This window comes from Neomonachus schauinslandi, chromosome 10 (assembly GCF_002201575.2).
Source record: "Neomonachus schauinslandi chromosome 10, ASM220157v2, whole genome shotgun sequence".
In the NCBI taxonomy this organism is placed as follows: Eukaryota; Metazoa; Chordata; class Mammalia; order Carnivora; family Phocidae; genus Neomonachus; species Neomonachus schauinslandi.
In genome coordinates, this window is record NC_058412.1 from 92,928,187 (window position 1) to 92,952,403 (window position 24,217).

The following is a 24,217-nucleotide window of genomic DNA, read 5'->3' on the forward strand; positions in this document are numbered from 1 at the left end:
CCCCATTTACAGGGCATTACCTTTACACATGTGAATCTTGTGAGGCAAAATGGATTTCATGTACAGATTCTGGCCCTAGCTTATTAAAGGATTCAGTTCACAATTCCCACAAACTTGTCCCAGAAAAGCATTTTTTGAAAGTTAAAACTCTAAATTCCAGTGGTGAAAATGGCTTATATTTAAGTAATATGCCAAAGATTTTTAAAAATCGACAGGTTCAAAGCTTAGTTCCTCATCTCAACAGATGGAATTAGCACACACATAACAAAGTTAACAACATGGGTGTTTGCATTATTAATCTTCAGATGCATGGCATTCTGCTACCTTGCTGGCCAGGTTTGCACGAATCCTTTCACTGCGGGATATGTCAACAGAAATGTGCTCCCATCTGCTGCTGGGTAGCTTGATGCCTGATATTCCGAGACAAGGCCCAGCACAATGCGTACCTCTGTGAGTAATTACAGGTGTGTGGTGAGGAGCCCAGGGCATTAATCAGAGGCTTAATTATGAAAAAGGTGGATCTTTTGTTCCACTCTTGGAGCATGAGTTTACTACACACTTTCTAAACTGCAGCATCCATCTGCTGAGCCCCTTAGAATGTTTACTTTGGCTGATATGGACCCTAAAGTGTATCAAAGGACGTGATTAAAGCGGGGTTAAACATTAACTTGGGAGAAGTGTGGGTCAGGTTTTTCTTTCCTTCCTTCCTTCCTTTATCTGTCTGTCTACTTATCTATTTATTTTTGTTATAGGACAAATTCTGCTGAAATGCTAAAACTTTAAATTAGTACTTGCTAAACTATTGATCATATCTGAACTCTAAAAGAGTAAGCATTGTACAGTCATTTTAAGGATATAAACAGCACAATTTGTAGAAACTAAATGAATCCACTGTGTAAGGAAAAAAATAAGTCTTGGGGAAAAAAATGTATTGTGAACACATAAAAATTCTCTTTCAAGATTACAAGTTGTGAAATGAGGTTATTTTTGTCATGAAGGACTTATGTTAGAATTTAGCATGTTGCTACTACTTTGTTACTTAATGAAATTAAATCCTGGATTATTTTAAAGGGCTTCTTAAATAGCCGCACTGGGGATGCCTGGGTGGCTCAGTTAGTTAAATAGCCGCACTGAAATCTGAGAAAAGAAACCAGACTTTTTTTTGTATTTTGCTTCTTACTTGTATTTTGGGACTAACTATAGGTTGAATAACTACAAGACACATAAAGTCTAGTACTTCAGTATGTTTGATTAATGTGCATGGCCTAGAACTGCATAGAAGAAGTTTGTGGTGCTCTGACTAATCCCCCCCCCACACACACACACTTGCACAGATGGCTACGGAGATGTGTCCTGGCCGTGGGTGGCACAAACGCTGTCCAGTAGTGGAGCACTGCTTTGCCCCAGGCTGGGATGTGGTGGCTGCCTCACAGCAGAGCTGGCGGCCAGGGGCCGGCCTGCCTCCCACCAAGGACAGGCCGTTGCAGACACAGCAATACCAGGTGTCTGGGCAGTTGGTGGTCTTCGTGCTGCACCCCGTGTAAAAGGCAACTGCTGTATTTGCACTTTGACCTCATGATCACACTTGTACCCAGAGCCACGCCAACTCCCTGAGCTTAGACTCTGACCACACTCCATTCATTCCCATTGTTTAACACAGAGTTATGCAAAGAGTGAAAATTTCCAGGTCTTTGCCTACTTGAAGACTTTTTAATGTAATAGTGTGCTTTAACTTTTGAAAATGGAAGAATTCTGGAAGTGATAGATGTTTGCAGGTTTTATTTGTATATCTACCTCGACACTCCTGTAGCTCGTCCAAAGAGCTCACCTTAAGGTGGAAGACAGAAGGAGTGGCTAGTCCCAATGCCATGACTTAGATTTTGTCATCTTACAACTTAGTGTCCATTCTCTTACCTGTAAAATGGGTACAATAGGCCTTGGACCAACTCATCTCCCAGTACCCCTTTTACTGAAAAATTTCTGTGACCTGTGTTCTCTCAGATTATCACATAGTGGCCATATGTACCAATGAGCTGACGACTTTGGAATTTTGTTGTTGAAAATTACAGTTGTGTTTTCTTATCTTCCCTTTTAGGATATCTTAAACACCATTATAAGGCACTGTCCACCCCGCTTCTTCTCCCTGGGTTTGCCTGGCTTCTCAATGCTGGTGGGGGACTTCATCACGGCCGCTGCCAGGGTCCTCAGTACAGACACGCCAGCGGTGAGTATGACAATGCTCAGCATCCAAACTCCCAGGAGGCTTCACAATCGCTAACAAGGTTCAGATTTCTCCACTTTTAACAGGTGTTGACTCATTAGTGCAATGTGAAACTGGGCTCTCGGGTAGATGCCCTGGCAGCTGATGTGTGAAATTGTAGGATAAGATGACACACTGGTATTGGGAAGGCGTTTCATCAAAAGGCCAGAGTGTGAAAAATCATATCCTCACTAATATTTCAGCACATTTACACAGTCAGAAGCAGGACTTATCTCTTAAGAGTCTATTAGCATTTTCTAGTAAATGGTGGCACAGAGGAGATGTCTTAGTAAAGACAGAATTTTAAGTGTACATTATCAATAATTTTTTAAATTGTTATCTTGCTTATTATAAGTCTAATAGAAAATATTTTTTAAGAAATGTTAGAAATGTTAGAACACTTAAATTTTAAGCAGATAATGAATATATATTATTAATGTGCAATAAAACTCTGACAAAATTCTTGTACTAAAAAACTAGAATCAAGTAGACCTAAGTGTGAACATTCAGGGCTGCAAAAAGAAATTATTTGCAATCTCTACATTTACCTCCACTATTAGGGCAATGTGTTAATAATGCCTTTTGAGAGAACACTCTTCTACATTTCAATTTAAAGGGCCTCTCACTTTTGTGCTTTATACAACTGTTACCTGTTCAGACTCATTGTTTTCCTCTACAAATGGTGTGAATGAAATTAGCTTTATTGTTTGCCAGGGACTTGTATTGAAATCAATATGAGCATCTAGCTATGTAAATTTTATTTGGTATATTGTTACTTTTTCACCCTACTTACTTCTCCTGTGCAGGGTAAATTCAAACTCCAACCCTGGATTTTAAATTAAGTTGTTTTTTAATACTTTATGTAGCTGGTATTTCACACTGGTATTTTCATGTGCTAACTTCTTATAAGGATAAAGTAAAAAGCAAAGAGAAGGGAAAAGAGACAGGAGCAAAAGGGAAGGATGAAAGAAAAGAAAGGTAGAAGAAAAAAAGGAAGAAAAATATTGGGTTTGTTCAACTTTTTTTGTGAGGAATATGACAAATTTTTACGCTTCTTTATATCTGAAAAAGATTTTAGGATAATCATTCTCAAAGAACCTTCAAATCTGGGGCGCCTGGGTGGCTCAGTCGTTCAGCATCTGCCTTCGGCTCAGGTCATGATTCCAGGGTCCTGGGATCGAGCCCCTCATCGGGCTCCCTGCTCGGCAGGAGGCCTGCTTCTCCCTCTCCCTCTCCCCCTGCTTGTGTTCCCCCTCTCGCTGTGTCTCTCTCTGTCAAATAAATAAATAAAATCTAATAAAAAAAAAAACCTTCAAATTTATTTTTAAACATTTAGATCAACACTGAAGAAGCTCACAGGGCACAGGTAGGAAAATCATACTTCTTTATTGATGATTTCCTTACTTGCTATTAGAATTTCCTGTAAAAATGCTGGCACCCTTTCTAGAGATAATCATGCATGGTGGTCATTCTCGGTGAAAATTTATCTCTTGGCTAGATAAGCTGTTAAAGTAGCTTCCCCAATTTTTTTTTTCAAGAAAGAGAACATGCGGTCATGCGGAAGTGAGAGTTATATGAAGGAACAGTAACTCTGAATTACTCTGAATTTCTCTCTTAGTTTAAACTTGAGGCTTAAAGTTGTAGGGGAACAGGTGAGAGGTGTTTGGATGGGGCACACCTACTCACTCGGAATTTTTGGTTAACACAAGTCAATTACAAGTTTGAAGTACCCCTGCTATGCAGATCTGCCCCACTGAGGCAACTGGGGAAAGACATGTACATGCACGGGTCCCCAAGAGATAGGCAGGAGCTTGTGCTCAGTAAACGTCCTTTGTAGGAGCCGAAAACTACAACTAATCCGAATGTCCATCACCAACGGGACAGATACAGTGTGCACATAAGATAGCGTGTTACTTACAATCCCCTTCTCATGCTAGACCCTGGAGCTCTGTGTGGTCAGACCTGGGTTCCATCCCAGTGTTGCCTTGTACTGTACTGGTTCTCTACCCTAGACAATATGCTTAGGTACACAGGCCTCATTCTCCTCTGTGGAAATTGGGACTCACCCCAGGCTCAGTGCTTAGGCCAAAAAATTATTTAGATTTACCACATTCATTGAATAAAGCTGTGTAACAATTCCTTATTTTATTTAAGCTCTAATGTTTTGTATCTGATTATTACATAGTCTAGCATGCAATCTAAAAGTCCACAGCTCAGGGGTGCCTGGGTAGCTCATTTGGTTAAGTGTCCGACTCTTGGTTTTGGCTCAGGTCGTGATCTCAGGGTCATGGAATTGAGCCCCACATCAGGCTCCGCACTCAGCCTGGAGTCCGCTTGGCCCTGCCCCTCCACTTATGCCCCTCCCCCCTTGTAAATAAATAAAATCTTAAAATAATCTTTAAAAATTAAAGTCCACAGTTCAAGCCAGGCTCAATAATTAAGGCCACTCAGGGAAAGGAATCAATGAAGTCTAAACCAAGATTGGTGGATAAAGGGCAGCAATTAGAGAGGACTGACAAAGCAAGCCTGTTTGAGAAACATTTACTGTGGATCCACTACTTGCTGGGACCTGGCCTGGATGAGTATGACAGGGCCCCTACCCTGAAGGAATCAGCTGGGTAAACTCAGTGTTAATATCTGTGCATAAGTTTCTAGCAGCCACAGTAGAATCACATCCAGACCCCAGAGGGATGGCAACAGAGGAATAGTTCATTCTGCTTTGTGAGAGGTGGAGGGGAAGAAGACCTACATTAGAAAAGTCTTCATGGGAGAAGTGATGCTGAAGCAGAGACCTGAAAGGCCATCGGTGTTCATCAGCAGCCACCCCTTATGTTGAGATACTTTTTGAGCACCTACTGGGGTAGAGAAGTGGTGAAAACCATATAACCCTGTCTTCATTGGGGTTACAAACACAAAATGACTATATAACACATCAGAAAGTGATGTATGCAAAGAAAAAACCCAAAGCAGTGATACTAGGGACCACAGAGGTAGAATGACGTAATGTCTTGAATTCACTTTAAAATATTGAAAGTGGAAACTTCTTAGTGAATTTTAAATATTGAAATGAAAAAAATGAAACGGATACAGATGAGGCAAGAGTGGTAAAATCTTGAATCTAGGTGTTGGGTATTAGGCGTAACACTCTTTCTCCCTCTTTATTTAAAGATCTCCTTAACATAAAAATAAAGGAAAAGAAAGGCAGCAGATGAGGGGACAGACTGATGGAGGTGGGGTAGAAGGACAGGACTCTGGTCAGGTGGAGCTCGTCAGTGTGGGATGCCTCTCGGCCCCTGAGGGGGCACGACATACAAACCTGGACTTCAGGGGGTACTTCAGGGGAGGCAGTCTGGTATAGAGAGAAATGTTGGGGAATCCAGCACGTAGGAGGCATTGAAATCATGGGTTGGATATCCTTTGGGAGTGAGTATAGATCTGAGAGAGAAGAGGGCACAGGACCACACTCAGCATCACAGAGTTTGGATCCTGAGGAAATGAGGCATTCCATTCCATGAGACTGTCAGATCGCCTTAGGGCCAAATGGTGAAAGTGTTCCCAGGCCCAAGGGAGCCTGCGTCCTACACTGGCCAGGGGTCAGGTGAGGAAAGGCCTGGGTGGTGACCACAGGGCTTTGTGTGGTAGAGGTCACATAACAAGAAACTGTATTCACTGACTAACTTTGGCAAGTCTTAACATTTTCATTTTGCCCCAGTGGTTTCAAGTCTTTGTATTTAAAAAAAATGAAATAAACCATTAAAGATATAGCGCCTTCATGCCTGATGCCATGGCCATGGCTACAGTCAGAGCTGCCCTGGGCTTCAGTGAGCACCTGACGCTCTGCTCTCGCTGAGAGCGTCCACCCCACACTCCTGCTCCGTTCTGATGGCACCACTCCTCGGGTGCAATGAGACGGGCACTGTGCCACGTGGCTTGGGGGTCGCTACCTGGGAACCCCAGTGCTTTTCTCAGACTCTGCCCCCTGGAGCTCCCCCAATCCCTGCAGCACACCCTCATGGCCTCTGGGCTCTGTGCACCTGGGCTTTTTACAGGTCCACAGGTGCCCCGGGTCTTCTGCCTTTTCCATTCCCACTGCCTGCACTGGCCTCTTGCCCCTCACCTCGCTCCCTCACTCTGCCGGCCTGGTTGGCTCCCCGCAGCACTATGTGACTTCTAGCAGCAGTTTGTCTTCGTGTCCCTAACTGTACTGAGCAGGACAAATCATTGCCACATTTTGGGTTCCAGAGAATATCTGTGTGTTTTATATTGTCCTTTGGACCTGTGTGCTGATGAGAACGAAGTGAGATAAAACATGAATGTTCTGGGCTCCCATGATATCCCCGCTATCTGGTTCTCATAGCCATATCACTGCTATTTACCTCTTCTCCCACACCCCACATGCCACACCACCATCTCTCTGGGGGAGGGAGACTCGCTTTCATTTCATACCCCCAAGTGCTTAACAAAATAGGCCCAGTGTGGACCCTGGAGTTAGATGGCTTCGGTGCAAATCAGAGTCTGTCACTTAACAAGCCACTTAATTTCTCTGAGCCTCAGTTTCCTCACTTGTAATGTGGAAATGATAACAGTATCTACTTCATTGGATTGTTGAGGGTATTCCATGAGGAAATGCTTGGACAGCATTTAGAACAGTGCCTAGCACCGTAAGTGTTAGCTGCTATTGTTATAATTATTAGATAATAGTAGAGAGACAGAAGGGTAGATGGACAGGTGGGTAGATGGGCTAATGGCATACCTTTGTAATCCTGGTGCCTGCCCCATTCTCGGCTAATCATAGCTGCTAGTAAGTGTTGGCTAGATTGAAATCTAGTGAAGTGTCTCCTTTAATAGATACCTAATTCCAATAATGGACAAATAAGTGATTCTGTATCTCACTAGATATCAGACACTACATGTTATTTTGCGAAGTATTCTTGATGAGACAGGAAATTTGGTAGATGGTGTCTGCTCTCTTTCTCTGCCTTCTGAAATTCAACCTCAACCCCTCTTCCTTACGAATTTTTTTAACTGTCTTCAAGCAAAAATAATATTAAGTTGATACCACTTACCCTTCTTTGTTAAGAACATTAAGACTAAAAAAAATAAAAATAAAAGGTAAAAGTCATGATTGAGTCATTCGCTCTTCTGACTCTGAAGGCATCTGAAGACCAGTTTTCACAGTGCTTTTTATACAAGTATAGTGATAATTTACATTCCTGGAAAATTTGCTTTTTCATTTACGCAAACCTCTCTTGCTTAAATATTCATTCACCTGGAGAAAAATAACCTGGCATAGTTTGATACTTCTAATCTAGGATAAAATAATTGTAAAGATTCCCTCTCAAAATCATGAAAAAGTAAAGCATGTTGCTTATGTAAAGTTTCTGGCTTAGAAGAAGAAAAATAGGTGTTTTCACTTTTTCGTGTGCAGACACCTCATTCAGAAGCTCTCACCATTCTCGGTTCTCTTGTCTGCTTTCCAAATACCTACCGGGACATCCCTTTACTGCAGTCTGTGCCAGAAGTCAAGAAAGTCATCACAGGAACTGAAGATGTCAAGGTACCGCATGCGTTTGATTGAACCTCAAGTTTAGCATTTTATAATTCTAGCTATGTGGTCCTCTCTTCCATTATCATAATCTACTTATCCCTGAAAGTTCTGCTTTATTGTTTAAATCTTTCAGTAGTTATTGTTGTTGTTATTTTTTCCAGAAGGCTCTTTTAGGGGGATTAAACATATTAGATTCAGAGCATATGGCAGTTATAACTGATAGGCTCCTCGGGTGTTTTTTATTAGACCTGTTTATCATGCCTATGGATTATAATTATGTAGTGAATCATCCTTTGTAATAATTTTAGGTTTAATTGTGTCACATAGTGCATCAAATGAGTTTGTAAGAAATAATTAAAGTTAGCCAAATATTCAGTCCCATTGTTAGCCTGATTAAATACTACTAATAATTTGAGATGTCAAGTTATTAATTCCTTAGAGAATAAAAGTAAGCATTTGTTCTCCCCTTAGCTGACTTTGGGGCAAACAAAAATGTTTTTCAGATCTCAGAATCAATCTATCTAATTATGGTACATAATTATAATATATAATTTAACATACAATATATAATCTAATTGAAGTAAAAGAAAACTGAGCTTTTCCTATCTGAAGTCTCAATGGCTTTGCTAGGCTGGCTTACTTGCCCAGGGAGGCCCTGGCTGAGACAACCACCAGCCTGCTCCCCCAAAACCCTGTGTTTCCTTCCCCCCAGGTTCTCCCTGTTGGGAGCCTCTCCAGAGCTCCCTGGTCCTTCAGTAGCTCCTGACTGCCTGGAACACAGTCAGACCATGTGGGAAACCAACTACTAAACAAAGTTTTTATTTTACTTAATTTTGTGTTTTTAGCATTACCTCATAAATATTTTACTGAAGAATGCCACAGAGGAACCAAATGAATGTGCAAGGTAAATGTTGACTTAAAGGTAAATTATTTTAGGATTTTAAGATACAAATTTATATGTAAACAGTTAATGTTAAAAAAACAACAACAGTCTTCTGCATTATTCGTACACACACTAAAAGGTATAGTAAGAATTATGTCAAGAAAATGCTTTACTTAATTTTTTTAATGTGTGCCACTATTAAGTGAAAACAGTAAGGTACAGAAGATTATAGCATGCTACATTTTGTAGGAGAATAAACAAGATTACGAATATATACATGTATTCCCTGTTATTTTTTTAATGAAGAAGAAAATGGAAGGATAAACCAAAAACTTATAAAAATGGTATATGTATAGGTTAGTAATTCTCAACCAGAGGTGATTTTGTACCCCAGGAGACAGTTAGCAATGTCTGGAAATATTTTGGTTGCTTCCGCTAGGCATCTGAGGTTGCTAGTGGTCTATTACCAATATAGAGGTTTTTCTGAGCCACCTGTATAATGAAAAGTTGCAACCTGTCCTTCCAAGGTAAAGCCCAAAGCTGGGAGCAGTGGTGGAGGGGAACAGCAGTTTCTCATCCTCTGCCTCCAAACTAATAAGCTCAGCTTAGCCTCCTGGCTGCCTCCAAGGAATCAGCTCATGCCCTGCTCTCTCTCTAGCAGCCTACCAGCCATCACTGCCTTATTAGCTCTTTGATGATTTTTAAGGGTTTCTGGGTTGTGGGGGTTTTTTTTTTTTTTTTTTTTTTTTTTTTTTTGGAGGGGGGGTTTGTATTTTGACTAACTTCTTCAGTGGTCTTCAGTGGATGGCTTAGTCTACCTTTTCTAGTTTCCCATTACCAGAAGCTATAAATTCATTATCAATTTGTTCATATTAGAGTAACCTTGAATTTTGGGATAAACTCACCTTGGTTTATACAGTACCATGTCTGATTTGACTAACATTTTGTTCAGGAAAGTTGCATTTATATTTATGGCCTGTAATTTTCTTCCCCCATCCTGTTCTTATCAGGCTTGATTCCAGTGTTAGATACTATCACAGAATGACTGAAGTATTGTTTCATTCTCTGTAGTCAGCAAGAATTTTTATAACATTAGAGTTCATGCTCCTGTGTATTTAGGATTTAGACCTCGATGGTAAAACTATCTAGGTCTAGTCATTTATTTATGAGAGGGTTAACCATTGACTTATTTTCTTCCATGATTTTAGGAATATTAAGGTTTTCTTTTCTTTTTTTTTTTTTTTGTTTACAGCTTAGATAAACTAAACTTGTGTAGAAATTTGTCCATTCCATCTAAGTTTTGAAGTACGCTGGCTATCTTGTGTCTCTTTCACTCCAAGAGTTATATGCACTTCTTAATCCCTGACCCTATTATATATTCTTTGATTTTTGTCACTAGTCTTGCCAAAGATTTGTCAACTTTGTTAGTCTTTTCAAAGAACATACTTTTGTCTTTGTTCAGCTTCTTTATTCTAATTTGTTTTTATTTTCTACTTTCTGCTCTTTTTTCTTTCTTTCTTCATATTCTGTCATTCCTTTTCTTTTTATCAGCATATTTATTCTGATATAGTAATATAACAGTATACTAACTCAGCGTACTAATTCAGCTTTTCTTCTTTACAAATGTCAACATTTAAGTTCGTATATTTATTTCTAGATGCTACGTCATCTGAGTTCTGTACATTTTGATATGTAATATTTTTCCACTACAGATTTTTTCCTGTTTCCGTTATGATTCCTTCACTGAGTCATGATTTATTTAGAAATATATTTAATTTCTAAACATATAGTTGTTTTTATTTATCTTTTTGCTGCTGATGTCTTAAAGGCATCACAGATCCAATATGTTGTCTGCCAAGTAACGGTCTTTGAAATTGGTGAGATTTGCTCTATGGCCCAGTAGATAGTTTTTGCAAATGCCCTGGGTAGGCTTGAAAAGCATGTATATACCATTTCTTCAGTAGTTGGGTGTACTGCTCTAGATGTGTACATTTGATTAATTTTTTTAATCATGTGTTTCAAATATTTTACATCCTTTCTAATTTATTTACCATCTTAATCATTTATTGAGAAAAATTGGTTAAAATCTCCCACTATTATGGTGCATTTATCTATTTTTCCTTGTATATCTGTCAATCTTTGTTTATATATTTTGAAGCTATATTATTAGCTGTATAGAACTATAGAATTATCAAATCTCTATAGAGAATCATATCTCTTAATTTATGTAGTGACCCTATTTACCTCTAAGGATGATTTTTTTTTTCTCTTAAAAACCACTTATCTCATATTGATTCAGATATTTGTAAATAATATTTTCCATCCTTTTAAATTTAACCTTTCTACATACTTCTCTTTAAATGTCTTTGCAAAAATTGTACATTCTTTATTTTATATATTTATCCTGTCTGATCTTGATCTTTTAACTGAATCTTTAGTTCATTTACATTTACTGTAGTTACTGACATATTTGGCTGTATTTCTTTCATTTGCCTTTATATTTTGTTATTTGTCCTTATCAATATTCTCTCATTTTGTCCCTATTCTTGCCTTCATTTTTTCCCCCTCTCCTTTTCTTCCTTCCTTTCTTTGATTCAGATGATTTTTTCCACATTCCATTTATTACCTGTATTTTTGCAGAAGTCATAGACTCTCAGATTTTTTAGAATTTGCCTTAGAAATTTTAATGTGCATACTTGTCTTACTAATTCTGAATTAGTCTGCCTTTACCCTTTTCCTGAACAATTCCAGTTCCTTAGAATATAATCTTCTGATTTTATTCCTTTGTCACCGCGGCTGCTCCTGTTCTGTTTCTCTCCTCCACATAACCTCTGAGTGTTAGAGTGACTCGAGGTTTAGGGCTGGTCCTCTTCTCTCTCTCTGACTCTCCTAGGTGCTCTTATTCATGCTAACCAGACTTTAAATACCACTGAATTTATGATACTGATGATACTGAATTTATTTGCCTGGCCTCTTCTGTGAACCCCCTATATATTCAGGCTTATGTATTAAGCTTTCTACTTTATATCTCAGCTTGGATATCTTAACACATACAAAATTAACACAACCACAGCTGAACCCTTGTCTCCTGACCATCCCTCAGACTCCATCTCAGTAAAGGGCACCACCATAATCTACCCAGATTTTTAACCCAGAAACTTGGGGAAAATCCTTGATTTCTCCTCTTCACTTACCTGTCACATTCAAACCTTTAACATGTCTTGGCAATACCTTCCCCCTCCTCTTTTTCTTTACTGTAGAAAGCCAAATTTCTGTGGAGTGAAAAATAGAATAGAAATGTGTATGGTATGCTCTGTCTTTATCAGCTGTGTATAAAACATGGAGTTAGACAATGAAATTGAGGTCATGCAAGTGCAGATAAGCAGAAATATGACCAAGATTTCAAATAAATGGAGGATAATTATGAGAGAAGATAGTTAAAATTATGAGTGATAATGTAGAAAAGTCAAGAAAAAATAGTAAGTTTCTGTTACATAAACTGGAGTGGTGTGAGATGGCAGAGTAGCAAACAGTCTCCAGAGAGTGGGTTGGCATACAAAGGAGGGTGAAGGTGGTCCTGCCATTAGCTTAAAAAAAAGTCTTGGGAGGCGCGGAGCAAGATGGCGGAGGAGTAGGAGACCTGGATTTCGTCTCCTCTCAGGAATTCAGCTGGAGAGGGATCAAACCATTCTGAACACCTACAAACTCAACAGGAGATCGAAGAAAAGAAGAGCAACAACTGTCTCATCAGAAAAGCGACCACTTTCTGGAAGGTAGGACGTGCAGAGAAGTGAATCCGAGGCGATATTCGGGAGGATAGACGGCGAGGGAGGGGCCTCCGTCGGCCACTTCTGCCAAGTGATAGAGCCGTGGAGCACAAAATTGGAACTTTTAAAAGTCTGCTCCGCCAAGGGACGTCACTCTGGTGGCTAAGCGGGGGGTGGAACCCTCCGGGACAGTGTGGTCTCAGGACCCTCGGGGTCACAGAAAGACCGGGGGTGCCTGAGTGTGGCAGAGCTCCCAGGTAACGGAGCAGGGAAGCCGGCTGCAGAGGCGGAGCCCAGGCACGGGCTCTCAGCTCGGGGTTGCCATAAACCGTGCTCCGTGGCACAGTCGGGCCACTGCTCCTCCAGCAGGGACCCAACAAGCGGCAGATCCGGGGAGACTCACCTTCCTCCCCTGGGAGGAGCCGCACGGGAGTGCACCGCAGGGATCTGCTGGGTTTGGAGACTCCACCCGGGGTCGGGTGCCAGAGATAGAAACGCGCGGTCACAGGCCGGGTGAGCACGGAGTGCAGCCGGAGACCGGGGAGACGGGAGTGACTGACAGCTTTTCTCTGGGGGCTCACTGAGAAGCGGGACCTTGAGTTCTCGGCTCCTCCGGGGCAGAGATTGGGAGGCCGCAATTTTCACTCTCCGCCTCCAAAGCTGTACGGAAAGCTCGCAGGGAACAAAAGCCCCGGAGAGCAAACCCAAGCAGATTACTTAGCCGGAAGGGGGCAAGGGCGGGGCAATTCCACCTCCGGCAGAGACATTTGGAAACCACGGCAACAGGCCCCCTCCCCAGAAGATCAGCGAGGACAGCCAGCCAAGACCAAGTTTACCCATCAATGAGAACGGCAGAACTCCAGCGCCAGGGGAATAATGCACATAGAATTCATGGCTTTTTTACCATGATTCTTTAGTCTTTCAAAGTTAATTTTTTTTTAACTGTCTTTTTTTCTTTTTTTTCTTTTTGAATTTTTCTTTTTCCCTTTTTCAACCAACATCTTATCAATCCCTTTTTTTAAAAAAAAACATTTTTATTTTTCATTTTTAGAGTCATATTCTATCCCTTCATAGTAGTTACCCATATTTTTGGCTTATATATATAAGTTGTTCTCTCTTTAAAATTTTGAGATAGTTTCTTTTAACAGATTAAAATATACCCTAAATCTCTAGTATATGGTGTTTTCTATTCCCCTGCCTGATCACATCCTCTCCCTTTTTTTTCTTTTTTCTTTTTTTAAATCCTCTTCTTTCTTTTTTCAAACAACTTCTTATCAATTCCTTTTATAAAATTTTTTATAATTTCCATCTTTACAGTCATATTCCATCCCTTCATCATATCAACCCTTATTTTTGTACATGTATAAGTATTTCTTTCTTTAAAATTTTGGGAGGCACTTTCTTCTAACAGACCAAAATACACCCCAAATCTAGTGTGTGGCACTGATCTATATACCAGCCTGATCATATTTGATCACATTCTGGTTTTTTGTTGTTGTTGTTGTTTTGTTTTGTTTGTTTTTGTTTTTATCTTTATCTTTTTCTTTTTTTTCTCTCTTTCCCTTTCTTTTCCCACTGCTTCAGGTCTTTTCTGATTTGTTTAGAGTATATTTTCTGGGGACGTTGTTACTCTGCTAGCATTTTGTTCTCTCATTCATCTCTTCTCCTCTGGACAAAATGACAAGACAGAAAAAATCACCTCAACGAAAAGAACAAGAGGTAGTACCGACTGCCAGGGACCTACTCAATACGGACATTAGTACGATGTCAGATCTAGAGTTCAGAATCATCACTTTAAAGATACTAGCAGGGCTTGAAAAAAATATGGAAGTTATTAGAGAAACCCTTTCTGGAGAAGTAAAAGAACTAAAATCCAACCGAGTAGAAATCAAAAAGGCTATTAATGAGGTGCAATCAAAAATGGGGGCGCTAACTGCTAGAATAAATGAGGCAGAAGAGAGAATCAGTAATATAGAAGATGAAATGATGGAAAATAAAGAAGCTGAGAAAAAGAGAGATAAACAACTACTGGATCACGAGGGCAGAATTCGAGAGATAAGCGATACCATAAGACAAAACAACATTAGAATAATTGGGATCCCAGAAGAAGAAGAAAGAGAGAGAGGGGCAGAAGGTATAATGGAGCAAATTATAGCAGAGAACTTCCCTAATTTGGGGAAGGAAACAGGCATGACAATCCAGGAAGCACAGAGAACCCCTCTCAAAATCAATAAAAATAGGTCAACACCCCCGACATCTAATAGTAAAACTTATGAGTCTCAGAGACAAAGAGAAAATCCTGAAAGCAGCTTGGGAGAAGAGATATGTAACCTACAAGGGTAGAAACATTAGATTGGCAACAGACCTATCCACAGAGACCTGGCAGGCCAGAAAGGACTGGCAGGATACCTTCAGAGCACTAAATGAGAAAAATATGCAGCCAAGAATACTGTATCCAGCTAGGCTGTCATTGAAAGTTGAAGGAGAGATAAAAAGCTTCCAGGACAAACAAAAACTAAAGGAATTTGCAAACACAAAACCAGCCCTACAGGAAATCTTGAAAGGGGTCCTCTAAGCAAAGAGAGAGCCTAAAAGCAACATAGACCAGAAAGGAACACAGACAATATACGGTAACACTCACCTTACAGGCAATACAATGGCACTAAATTCCTATCTTTCAATAGTTACCCTGAATGTAAATGGGCTAAATGCCCCAATCAAAAGACACAGGCTATCAGATTGGATAAAAAACAAGACCCATCAATACGCTGTCTGCAAGAGACTCATTTTCGACCCAAAGACAGCCCCAGATTGAAAGTGAGGGGGTGGAAAACCATTTACCATGCTAATGGACACCAAAAGAAAGCTGGGGTGGCAATCCTTATATCAGACAAATTAGATTTTAAACCAAAGACTGTAATAAGAGTTGAGGAAGGACATTATATCCTACTTAAAGGATGTATCCAACAAGAAGATCTAACAGTTGTAAATATCTATGCCCCTAATATGGGAGCAGCCAATTATATAAGGCAATTAATAACAAAAGCAAAGAAACACATCAACAACAATACAATAATAGTGGGGGACTTTAACACCCCCCTCACTGAAATGGACAGATCGTCTAAGCAAATGATCAACAAGGAAATAAAGACTTTAAATGACACACTGGACCAAATGGACTTCACAGACATATTCAGAACATTCCACCCCACAGCACTGGAATACACATTCTTCTCTAGTGCCCATGGAACATTCTCCAGAATAGATCACATCCTAGGTCATAAATCAGGTCTCAACCAGTACCAAAAGGTTGGGATCATTCCCTGCCTATTTTCAGACCACAATGCTTTGAAACTAGAACTCAATCACAAGAGGAAAGTCGGAAAGAACTCAAATACATGGAGGCTAAAGAGCATCCTACTGAAGAATGAATGGGTCAACCAGGAAATTAAAGAAGAATTAAAAAAATACATGGAAACCAATGAAAATGAAAACACAACTGTTCAAAATCTTTGGGATGCAGCAAAGGCAGTCCTGAGAGGAAAGTATATAGCAATACAAGCCTTTCTCAAGAAACAAGAAAGGTCTCAAGTACACAACCTAACCCTACACCTAAAGGAGCTGGAGAAAGAACAGCAAATAAAGCCTAAACCCAGCAGGAGAAGAGAAATCATAAAGATCAGAGCAGAAATCAATGAAATAGAAACTAAAAGAACAGTAGAACAGATCAACAAAACTAGGAGCTGGTTCTTTGAAAGAATTAACAAGATTGATAAACCCCTGGCCAGACTTATCAAAAAGAGAAGAGAAATGACCCAAATCAACAAAATCATGAATGAAAGAGGAGAGATCACAACCAACACCAAAGAAATACAAACAATTATAAGCACATATTATGAGCAACTCTATGCCAGCAAATTAGATAACCTGGAAGAAATGGATGCATTCCTAGAGATGTATCAACTACCAAAACTGAACCAGGATGAAATAGAAAACCTGAACAGACCTATAACCACTAAGGAAATTGAAGCAGTCATCAAAAATCTCCCAAAAAACAAAAGCCCAGGACCAGATGGCTTCCCAGGGGAATTCTACCAAACATTTCAAGAAGAATTAATACCTATTCTTCTGAAACTGTTCCAAAAAATAGAAATGGAAGGAAAACTTCCAAACTCATTTTATGAGGCCAGCATTACCTTGATCCCAAAACCAGACAAAGACCCCATCAAAAAGGAGAATTATAGACCAATATCCCTGATGAACATGGATGCAAAAATTCTCACCAAAATACTAGCCAATAGGATCCAACAGTACATTAAAAGGATTATTCACCATGACCAAGTGGGATTTATCCCTGGGCTGTAAGGTTGGTTCAACATCCGCAAATCAATCAATGTGATACAGTACATTAACAAAAGAAAGAACAAGAATCATATGATCCTCTCAATAGATGCAGAAAAAGCTTTTGACAAAGTACAGCATCCTTTCTTGATCAAAACTCTTCAGAGTATAGGGATCGAGGGTACATACCTCAATATCATAAAAGCCATCTATGAAAAACCTACAGCGAATATCATTCTCAATGGGGAAAAACTGAGAGCTTTCCCCCTAAGGTCAGGAACACGGCAGGGATGTCCACTATCACCACTGCTATTCAACATAGTATTGGAAGTCCTAGCCACAGCAATCAGACAACAAAAAGAAATCAAAGGCATCCAAATTGGCAAAGAAGAAGTCAAACTCTCACTCTTTGCAGATGATATGATACTTTATGTGGAAAACCCCAAAGACTCCACCCCAAAACTGCTAGAACTCATACAGGAATTCAGTAAAGTGGCAGGATATAAAATCAATGCACAGAAGTCAGTGGCATATACCAACAACAAGACAAAAGAAAGAGAAATTAAGGAGTTGATCCCATTCACAATTGCACCCAAAACCATAAGATACCTAGGAATAAATCTAACCAAAGAGGCAAAGGATCTGTACTCAGAAAACTATAAAATACTCACGAAAGAAATTGAGGAAGACACAAAGAAATGGAAAAACGTTCCATGCTCATGGATTGGAAGAACCAATATTGTGAAGATGTCAATGCTACCTAGAGCAATCTACACATTCAATGCAATCCCCATCAAAATACCATCCACTTTTTTTCAAGGAAATGGAACAAATAATCCTAAAATTTGTATGGAACCAGAAAAGACCCCGCATAGCCAGAGGAATGTTGAAAAAGAAAAGCAAAGCTGGCGGCATCACAATTCCGGACTTCCAGCACTATTACAAAGCTGTCATCATCAAGACAGCATGGTACTGGCACAAAAACAGACACATAGATCAATGGAACAGAATAGAGAGCCCAGAAATGGACCCTCAACTCTATGGTCAACTCATCTTTGACAAAGCAGGAAAGAATGTCCAATGGAACAAAGACAGTCTCTTCAACAAATGGTGTTGGGAAAATTGGATAGCCACATGCAGAAGAATGAAACTGGACCATTTCCTTACACCACACACAAAAATAGACTCCAAGTGGTTGAAAGACCTCAATGTGAGACAGGAGTCCATCAAAATCCTAAAGGAGAACACAGGCAGCAACCTCTTTGACCTCAGCCGAAGCAACTTCTTCCTAGAAACATCACCAAAGGCAAGGGAAGCAAGGGCAAAAATGAACTATTGGGACTTCATCAAGATAAAAAGCTTTTGCAAAGCAAAGGAAACAGTCAACAAAACCAAAAGACAACCGACAGAATGGGAGAAGCTATTTGCAAATGACATATCAGATAAAGGGCTAGTATCCAAAATCTATAAAGAGCTCATCAAACTCAACACTGAGAGAACAAAGAATCCAATCAAGAAATGGGCAGAAGACATGAACAGACATTTTTCCAAAGAAGACATCCAAACGGCCAACAGACACATGAAAAAGTGCTCAATATCGCTCGGCATCAGGGAAATCCAAATCAAAACCTCAATGAGATACCACCTCACACCAGTCAGAATGGCCAAAATTAACAAGTCAGGAAACGACAGATGTTGGTGGGGATGCGGAGAAAGGGGAACCCTCCTACACTGTTGGTGGGAATGCAAGCTGGTGCAGCCACTCTGGAAAACAGTATGGAGGTTCCTCAAAAAGTTGAAAATAGAGCTACCATATGATCCAGCAATTGCACTACTGGGTATTTACCCCAAAGATACAAAAGTAGGGATCCGAAGGGGTACGTGCACCCCGATGTTTATAGCAGCAATGTCCACAGTAGCCAAACTGTGGAAAGAGCCAAGATGTCCATCAACAGATGAATGGATAAAGAAGATGTGGTATATATATACAATGGAATATTATGCAGCCATCAAAAGGAATGAGATCTTGCCATTTGCAACGACGTGGATGGAACTGGAGGGTATTATGTTGAGTGAAATAAGTCAAACAGAGAAAGACATGTATCATATGATCTCACTGATATGAGGAATTCTTAATTGCAGGAAACAAACTGAGGGTTGCTGGAGTGGGGGGTGGGGTGGGAGGGATGGGGTGACTGGGTGATAGACACTGGGGAGGGTATGTGCTCTGGTAAGCGCTGTGAATTGTGCAAGACTGTTGAATCTCAGATCTGTACCTCTGAAACAAATAATGCAATATATGTTAAGGAAAAAAAAAAAGAAGAAGAAGGTAGCAGGAAGGGAAGAATGAAGCGGGGGAAATCGGAGGGGTAGACGAACCATGAGAGACGATGGACTCTGAAAAACAAACTGAGGGTTCTAGAGGAGGGCACATTCTGCATGGAGCACTGGGTGTTATGCACAAACAATGAATCATGGAACACTTCATCTAAAACTAATGATGTAATGTATGGGGATTAACATAAGAATAAAAAAAAAAATTAAAACTCAGACATTCAACAAAAAAAAAAAAAAAGAGGGGAGAAGGGTTGAAAAGAAAAAAAAAATACGATTTGGGGTATAACTCCAAGTTAGATAGATTTTAGTGGGTTGAACAATCAGAGTCTGAGTTAAGCTGGGGCAAGATAAAGAGGCAAATAGAATACATGACAGAGAGTGCAGTTTCTGGACTGAGAATCAGTATAGAAATCAGGCAAGAGGAGACAGTTCTATACAGTAAGGAAAGCTGAGGGTTTGAACTGTGTGGAACACCTGTATAATGCTGGCATTGGAGAATCCAAAAAGACCAGGCACACCTTATAAACTGGGCTGCATGCTTATCCTGAGTGCATTTTGGCAGAAGGTCACGTAGTCTCCAAAGAGCTTTTAATAAATGTGTTCTGAAGCACTTTATCTATCCTAATTTAAAGAGGTGAGAATCCAGTGAAACATGGTGGTTTTAAAAACCTCAAAATATATTTATTTTAATAGCTGGATTATACTGAATACAAAGAACTTGCACTGTGGAGAGCTGAGCAGTATGTTCAGTTTAATTGGCACTGGTAATGTGACCTCTTCTTACAAAGAACAACATATACATACACAGCTAATGTCTGGTTTCGAGGAGTGGCTTGAAAACCCCTTTTGTTCTGAAAGTGAGCAGGTTTGGGAGCAAGTATTTTAATTTTATACGTGGGCATTCAGAAAAGATTAACAGGAATATGACTTTTTGATCATTGCAAAAGATTAGAATATATCAATTTCAAAGATAATCACCACTTAAACTTGATTTATAATTGAAAAAGGTAATTTTTAAAGGACTGTGCAGCTTGAAGAAGGCTTTGTCCTAACACTAACACATTGTTTAAAAGCAGTAACAGTGCAGCTGATTCTGAAAGTTGTATTCCAATATTTTTTACAATGAAATGTGGGGTTTGTCTTCTGTTTGTAGTAGGTGTTGTATATTTAATTGTAAGAAAAACAATTACAAACTCGATTTCCAACCATTTTCTAAGATTCATGTTTTTGATTCTTCCTCAAAACTCTCTTGAAGCAATACAACGTAATTTAAAGTGTCAGCAAAAATAGCTGATTTGTGCTCTGTGACTATGAACAGGATATAGACCACTTATTTCATTAAATATTTAATTACTAACCAATATCACTATTTCTATTTGTCCTGAAAACTGAACTGTTGAGGGTACCTTATCTTTTTCCTCAGGAAGACATTCTGTTAACATACCTATAATTTTGGCCACTTTGTAAAAAAGATTTAAAATACTTTGTCACTTGAAAATACCAAGAAAATATATTAAATTTTTTGAGAGTTTCCCTCCTTTTCCTTCTTTTTCAAAAGATGCATTGCCATTTGCTCCCTCGGGGTCTGGATATGCGAAGAACTGGCACAGTGTACAAGCCATCCTCAGCTGAAAGAGGCCATCAATGTGATAGGCGTCACTTTGAAGGTATTACCAATCCGTGATGTGTATTTGACAGTAAGCTGGATCCCAGATAGTCAACCAGTTCTAGTTTGAATTAGCCCATCGTTATTTTCCTGTACGTGAGAGATTTTGAATCAAAAATTGTTTTTCTGAGAGCCATGTTGAACGTTCTGTGAGGCTCCCAAGAGAGGCCACCAACAGCTGCTTCCCCACTGGTGGCTGCAACCTGGCCATCCATAACCTGAATGTTCTTGGACCAAGCCCTGCGGCTGAACAGGGTTCCTCTGGTAGCTGGGCACTCCCTGTGGCAGGCAGCACAACTGTCATCTGCTGGTAATAGTGACGGGAAGCTGGGATTTCATGCCCTGGCCTCTTCAGTGGAACTGGGAGAGACCTGACAGCTCCTGGTTAGCGGTCCTGAGTGCTCACTGTCTGACTGGGTCTCGGCACTTTTAGGATGGCTTTCTTCCTTTGCTTTGTTAAGGAAAAGAAGAGCTGCCATTCACTGGGCAGTCACGCTGGGCTGGGTTCATGGTAGAGTCTCTATAACCTTCACAACAGCAGCTCTGCAAGGTAGATAGTACCATCCCTATGTCACACCAGAGGAAAGGAAGGCCCAGAGGAATCAGGTCATGAGCCCATAGCCATGCAGGGATAAGCGATGGCCCCAAGAGCAGATCTGTGTAACATGAAAAACAAAACCTTTGTACCTACTCTTAGGCCACTTCCTAAATCAGAGCCCAAATCCTGCCAGGTCCTTTTCTGGCTCCTGCTTACAAACAGTGGTAATAATTAGCACTGCTGTCATTATACCCCCAGAACCAGTGAGTGCCCAGTCCCTGCCAGGCACTGTGCTGGGAGTTTGTGGAAGTTCTCAGCTGTGAGACAGTTGTCCCATTTTACAGGGAGGAACTGAGGTGCAGGAGAGCTAAGGAGCTCATTCCAGGCTCTGGAGCCTGGCCAAGCCAAAGTTCAAACCCTGAACTGTCTGATAGCAGCGCCCAGGCTCAGGCCTGCCCTTCTTTACTGCTCGTCATGTGCTGCTATAGTAGTAACTGCCACTGTGGCTGACACTGGGACAGTCATCACCAGCCCATTGACAGCCCCTGTGTCACCCTTTGTGATTCAGCCCACAGGATAACCAGCCGGGGGCATCCCCTGCCCATGGCTTGGCATCCAGCCCTCTGGTCTAGCCCCTGCCTGCTTTTCAACCTCATTTCATGGCAGCCTCCTCACCCACTCCCCTTCCTGGCCAAGCTTGATGCCCTCTGACCACCCGCCTCTGTCACCCCGTCCTGCTGTTCTCTCCTCCTCCACACCTGGGCGTGCCGGTTCTATCATGAGCTGGAGAAACACTTGTTGCTGATCCCTCTGGTGAGGATTGGAAAATTGATCGAACCAGGATCAATTAGGAGTGCTCCCTCTGGCCTGAGCGGGGTGCTGACCTTTGTGGTTGCCTTTAATCCTTAGAACCACCCTATGAGGTGAAGGGTTACTGCCACCTCCACTTCACAGTTGTGGAAAATGAGCTGACTGGGAAGTAAAGAGTTGGCCAGGGTCAAACCCAGGACACCCTGACCCCTTGTCTGAGCTTTTGCACAACTGCAAAAGCCATGGTGAAACATTCACATGTAACTATACTGAAAAAAAAGTTGGATAGCAATTGTATATCTATGCAGAGTCTAATTTTTTTAGTATCCTATTTTCTCAATTCTAAGACCTGTTTTTCAAATGTTGAGTGTAGTGTGGCTTCCCCACCTCTACCCCTTTCCTGGAAAAGCTGTTAATAATTCAGTGGTGTCTGAGAATGAAGGAGATATGTGGAAATATCTATATAGCTATCCTTCTACCCTATGTGGTTCTATGTCGTACAGAAGAGAGATGGAAATTGATAACAAAAGTAGAAGGATATGAGGGCTTACATTTTGTCATTGTAGTTTTCCACATTTTCAGAAATTTCTTTACTTTTTCTATAATGATGAGGAAAAACATAACGCACCAGAAAAAGAATGCATGGAGCCTGGACTTTGTCAGGGGCATCCCAACACAGTGCAAGGACTGTCCCATGGAAGCCCCCCGCCCCTGTAGGTGCTCTGGCTCCCCCCATTTTAGAGGTAAGAGAGAAGGCAACTGAAGAAGGCCAAGGAACTCACTCCAGCTTGAATTGCAAAGAAATCAGAGGGCCAAGGTCGGCCAAATCAGCCTCCCGTTAACCATTAGGAATAGCAGAGGAAAACTCATGGATGTAATTCCTGGGACAGCTCCCTGCCTGACTCCCTCTGATGTCTGTGTTCCTGTGCCAGTTGGTACTTTTACTGAAGGAGGTGGCACATAAATCTCAAAGAACTGAGGACCTAGCAGGGAGTGTTGCCACAGGGAACAACTCTAAGAAGAGGGGCCTCAGGGAGGCTCAGGGCTCTGCTGGGAGGAGGCCCCAGCCCCAGCAGCACAGGGAGCATGAGCCCTGGAAGGGCTTCCTGCCTTATGGATTCCACATGGCTCTGGGCACCGCTTTGCTGTGACCCTGCCCTTCAGGAACACTTGATAAGGTTGACTTGGGTGTTTCCTCTGATGTGGGAAGGGCGTGGTCAGACGAGGCTGGAAATGCTCCCCAGGGGGCATCAATGAAAACCAGCCAGCAGCCTCAGCAGTAAACGAGAGCAGTGCACTGCATAGGCACCTGGAGATTTCCACCCAGCTGGTTGTGTCTGGTGGGGTAGTGTTGTGGGCAGCAAGGATGGCAGGGGAGTGTTCTAAGCCTGAGCTGTAATTACTTAGGTGTCCCATCCAGGATGTGGGCCAAGGGCACTAGAGTGTCGCCTTTGGCTCTGGCTCATGTGAGCTGCCCACCTTGCCTCCCAGGCAGCCCAGCCTGAGCCCCTACCCTCAGCCTCACCTGTTGCTCCTTCTCTTACCCCATCATTAACTGTCTCCTCCTACTTATCCCACCACCATCTTCAGTCATAGAGTCCTGCTGCCCTAGGGCCATCTCTCACCCGGGCTGGCTCCCTCTGCCAATACCTGAGCCTCCAGGTGGTGCCCTTCAACTCCATGGCCCTAGTCTGGCCCCCACAGATCTGTCCTCCAGACTGCCACCAGAGGCATCTGTCCTCACAAGGCCTGACCAAGCCACCCACAGACTAGAATACTTAGCATGGCATTCAGGGACATACACGAACAGGTCCCTGGCTGTTCCCAAGATTGTTAGTCTTTCAGAGTAGGGACTATATCTGCCCTGTTCATCTTGTGCCCTATGCTTTGCTTTTCTTTTTTGGCTTAAACAGCATGGGAATATATTGGTTCATATTGCTGGAAAATACATGGGTATGGAAGAGTGAGGTTGGTTGATCCAGGAGATTAACAGCATCAACACTGACCTAATTGTCTGACTCTTCTGCTCTGTAGTTCACAGAGATGGCTTCATCTTAGGGTGGGATG

At 41.3% G+C, this 24,217-nt stretch overlaps 1 protein-coding gene across 1 annotated transcript in view; it reads left to right on the forward strand.

Annotated features, from left to right (window-relative positions):
- The window catches only part of RALGAPA2 (Ral GTPase activating protein catalytic subunit alpha 2), a 334,819-nt gene that overhangs the window by 178,660 nt on the left and 131,942 nt on the right, over nt 1-24,217 (forward strand). Inside the window, exons 24-27 of the mRNA XM_044918716.1 lie at nt 2,096-2,224; nt 7,689-7,817; nt 8,654-8,712; nt 20,695-20,803. Coding sequence (XP_044774651.1) covers nt 2,096-2,224; nt 7,689-7,817; nt 8,654-8,712; nt 20,695-20,803 — 426 coding nt within the window. The remainder of the gene's footprint in view (nt 1-2,095; nt 2,225-7,688; nt 7,818-8,653; nt 8,713-20,694; nt 20,804-24,217) is intronic.